Source organism: Poecilia reticulata, linkage group LG12 (assembly GCF_000633615.1).
Source record: "Poecilia reticulata strain Guanapo linkage group LG12, Guppy_female_1.0+MT, whole genome shotgun sequence".
NCBI classification, from domain to species: domain Eukaryota; kingdom Metazoa; phylum Chordata; class Actinopteri; order Cyprinodontiformes; family Poeciliidae; genus Poecilia; species Poecilia reticulata.
In genome coordinates this window covers 21096911-21100727 of record NC_024342.1, presented here as the reverse complement: position 1 = coordinate 21100727, position 3817 = coordinate 21096911, and the positions used below count along the sequence as shown (strand labels likewise).

General features: G+C 39.6%; 1 protein-coding gene across 1 annotated transcript; it reads right to left on the bottom strand.

Annotated features, from left to right (window-relative positions):
* Positions 1-324: 324 nt before the first annotated feature.
* On the bottom strand, positions 325-3385 carry dnajc25 (DnaJ (Hsp40) homolog, subfamily C, member 25; the record flags this gene model as incomplete). Its single annotated transcript, XM_017307726.1, has 4 exons — positions 325-1262; positions 2061-2160; positions 2230-2600; positions 3209-3385. Coding segments are annotated over 4 exons (771 nt in total), but the record flags the coding sequence as incomplete, so codon positions are not given.
* Between the last annotated feature and the right edge of the window lie 432 nt (positions 3386-3817).

Genomic DNA, 3817 nt, shown 5'->3' with positions numbered 1-3817 from the left:
TTCCCAAACTGAAATAAACAGACAAACTTTTCTCCATGTTTTTCCCATTTTAATGTTTCTTCTCACTTACTTTTCTAAAAAAAAATGATAGAAAATATTACAGCCATTATAGATAGAAGGGGAAAAAAAGTATCTCAGAAAATTTCAAGAAAAAAAGCTTTCAAAAGTTGAACATTTTTGACTTTTGCAAATTTTCTGTTCTTCACTTTTTATCCCTAAAAAGTATCAAACATACAATAAATTATTTTCTGTAATTAATTCCCCTTTTTAAAAAGAAAGACATCCAGGGGAAAGACCCATTAGAAATGGAAGCTGGATCTGGTATGAAAAAAAATCTGATTTTATTTTTAATCCAACAGATAAACAGGATTTATAGGAACAATGTTGATATAAAACGACCCAACAGTTCTTATAAACAATGTCTTGATCTGGATTTACATATTCAGCTAATCTGAATAAATACAGTTTATTACCATGTCATTGTAAACTTTTTATTTCTGTTTGTAATCAGCCCAATCAGACCAGATCCCAGTGAAAACGGATCCATTTTCTACACCAGAACTTCTGTTGGTGCTTTAAAACACCGAAACCATCTTTATTCAACCGTTTCCTAAAAACGTTTCGCTCCTTCTAAACTTTGGCCACTTTGTCGCGTTAACCATCACATTGCATAGCCGTTAAACAATGGCGAACAGAAAGCAGCACAGCCGCCGCAGCGACTCGCCATCGCCCCCGGAGGAACGCTGCGGTACTGCAGGCACCACAGAAAAACATTCAYGTCTTTAACGGCTTCACCAGCAGCAGGAGGTTATTTGTTGCTGCCTTTTTAAAGGACACTTATATTTATGTTTCAGGCTTAAAAGGCTGAAATGTGGAGGAAATAACACAATCATCACAAACGTCGTTTAATCTTAAATATAGACTTGATCTGCTTCTTTTAATGGGGTAAAAATGTTGGATTACAGAAATACGTCAAACTTCAGTCAGTCTGAGGCGCGTCTGTAGGAAAATATCTGTAGCGACGGCTGCAAACAGCCGGGCTGGAGTSCGCCGGCGCCGGGCCGGATCGGGTCGGACCGGGTCGGGCGTTGAGCCGGCGCTGAGGCAGGTGTTTTGGTTCTGGATGGGCGGCGCCGCCCTCAGTCTTCTGGGAAGGTCAGCCGGCCCGGGCCTTCGTTCTTCATCCAGCGGCGGTACCGCTTCATCTTCGGGTCGGTCGCCAGCTTCGCCTTCATCTCCTCCTCGCGCTCCTTCCTGTAGGCCTGGAAGGAGAGCAGGAGAGACTCAGAGGCTGGATAACAGGAAGGAGATTAAAACCAGGAGCWGATAATAAGAAATGCATAAAAACAGAAAGTCWGATAATTACAGTGCAGTGTTAGAACCAGGCTCTGATAATGCAAAAAATAAAAATAGAAAAACAGAAACTTTGATCATTACAGCAGAGTAACGTRAATAAAGTCGTAAAGTTACGAAAAAATGTTAAACAATAAAGTAGAAATAATGAGAATTTAAACGTACAGAACAACTTTATTCTTGTATTTTAATAATTATTCTCATTGTAATAATACAACAATAAAGTTGTAAAATGACTAGAATAAATTACTAAAAGTAATATTATTTTGAAACAAGACTTTTTTCTCTTATGACTTTATTCTCATAACTTTATTCTCCTGTTATTACAAGTTTATTTTTATATTTTTATGATTTTATTTTATGATTCTAATGTTATTCCTGTATTATTTTAACTTTATTTTATAACTTTATTTTCATAACATGACTTTGTTCTCAGTTTCAAATTTATTCTCATATAACGACTTTATTCCTGTATTTATGTGATTTTATTGAATTTATTCGAGTTTATCCTCGTTATTTATTAATAACGTTATTCTTCTAATTTTATTGTTTTAATCTTGTAAATAAAATATAAAATATTTAGATTTTGAATCAGATGTTATATGTTAGCGGTTTGGAGTGAAAGTATCTTTTTTTAGTATTTTTAAACTTTCAGAAACAGGAAGTGGCCTCTGATTGGCCCAGAGTTTCTTAAAGGGGCCTCGTACCTCGTAGTTTTCTCGGAGCCACAGCTGCTTCTCCAGGAACGTCTGCTTGGTGTTTTCCTCCAGACTGTCGAACTGCGCCTGCGGCAGCTTCATGTTCCTCCTGATGAGAGCAGAAYCGGGCCGTCAGAACCTCRGCCAGAACCGAGCGGCGYGGGCCGGCGCCACTGACCTGATGAGGTAGAGCTTCTCCTCCTCGCCGTACTCCTCCCGGCAGACGGTGAAGCGGTACACCCAGCGGGCGTACCAGGCCACGTAGCGGCTCAGGTAGAAGGGGAACAGCGCCATCTGGCACAGCAGGATGTCCGACAGGCTCGGCTTCTGGTAGCCGCCCTTGATGTCGATCTTGTTCTTGATGATGTCACGGATCACTTCCTCTTCCTGCTCGCGGATCTCCTCCTTGGAGCGCCGGTTCTTGCCCTTCTCCTTGGTGCGGCTGAGCAGGCCCTGCTGCTTGGCGATCTCCATGGCCTGGATGCGGTACTTTGGGACGGTCACCAGGTAGTTGATGGCCTTGTTGTAGCTGCTGCACCAGCTGACGTACTGGAGAGCAGACACTGGTTACACTGCTTGTACTGGTTATGCTGGTTATACCAGTTGTACTGGTTATCCTGGGCCTGGAAGAGGCTGGAGGAAACGTTTCGCATCCAGAACCAGAACGCTTCAGACCCACAGATCTATTGGAATAGATTCTAAATCTAGATTTGTGTTTAACATGTTTTTAATGACAAACTCCAGCCAGCAGGGGGTGCTGTCACCCGCATTAATGTCATTTCCTTTATTCTAATTTAACAGAGTAATGAATATTTATTAATAATAATATTTATAAATAAAGTAGTAAATAATATTTTGCTAAATAAATGAAATAAGTGAATAATAAATATGCAAATAACATAAAAACTCATTTATTAATATATTTTATTAATACTTAAAAATAAACATTTATTTACTAATAAATAGTTATTTATTAATGCAAAATAAATGTATTCATTATTAATAAGCAAACAATAAATGTCCCCAAGAAATCAAAACTAATACATATTTTTGTTATTTATTAATAAATAAATTATATGAGTAAATGATAAAAGTCCTCATGAAAACAAAATGCAATACCAGAACCAGAACCGGGTCTTTGAACGCGGCGCTCCTACCTGGATGGCAGAGATGGCGCAGATGGTGACCAGGATGACGATCCTGACGTCGACCTTGGGGGCGAGGCGGCGGCGGTAGTAGGCGTAGTAGTGCTGGTAGTATTCCTCAGGATGGTCCAGCATGTAGTCGTAGTCGCGCCGCGAGTCTTCATCCTGCAGAGGGAGGAAAAAACTAAATCAGGATTATCCAGCATCACTAGAAAAATRACATAAAAACWCAGAATATTGGAGGCAGGCTGGGAAGTTTAGAACGGGGAAAAACTCTCCTCTCTAAAAWCAAGATGGCGGTTTTAGAAGGATGTTTGTACCAACTAGAGATGTGCCGATCAGGGTTTTTCCTGCCGATACCGATTCCGATCACCCATGAGGGCCGATCACCGATACCGATCACATAATTATTATTTTTTATCATAAACACTACCAGTTACATTATGTGGATAAAGGAACCATGAATTCACCTTAATTTAGACAAGAACTTGTTTTTAATAACTTTTTCCAAGAAAACTAAACAAAACAGGCATTGTGCAAATTGTACTGCTATCAGTAATACTATCTTTAACAGACTGATAACATATCAGCCTCTGAAGAGGCTAAATAATGCAAAGAGCC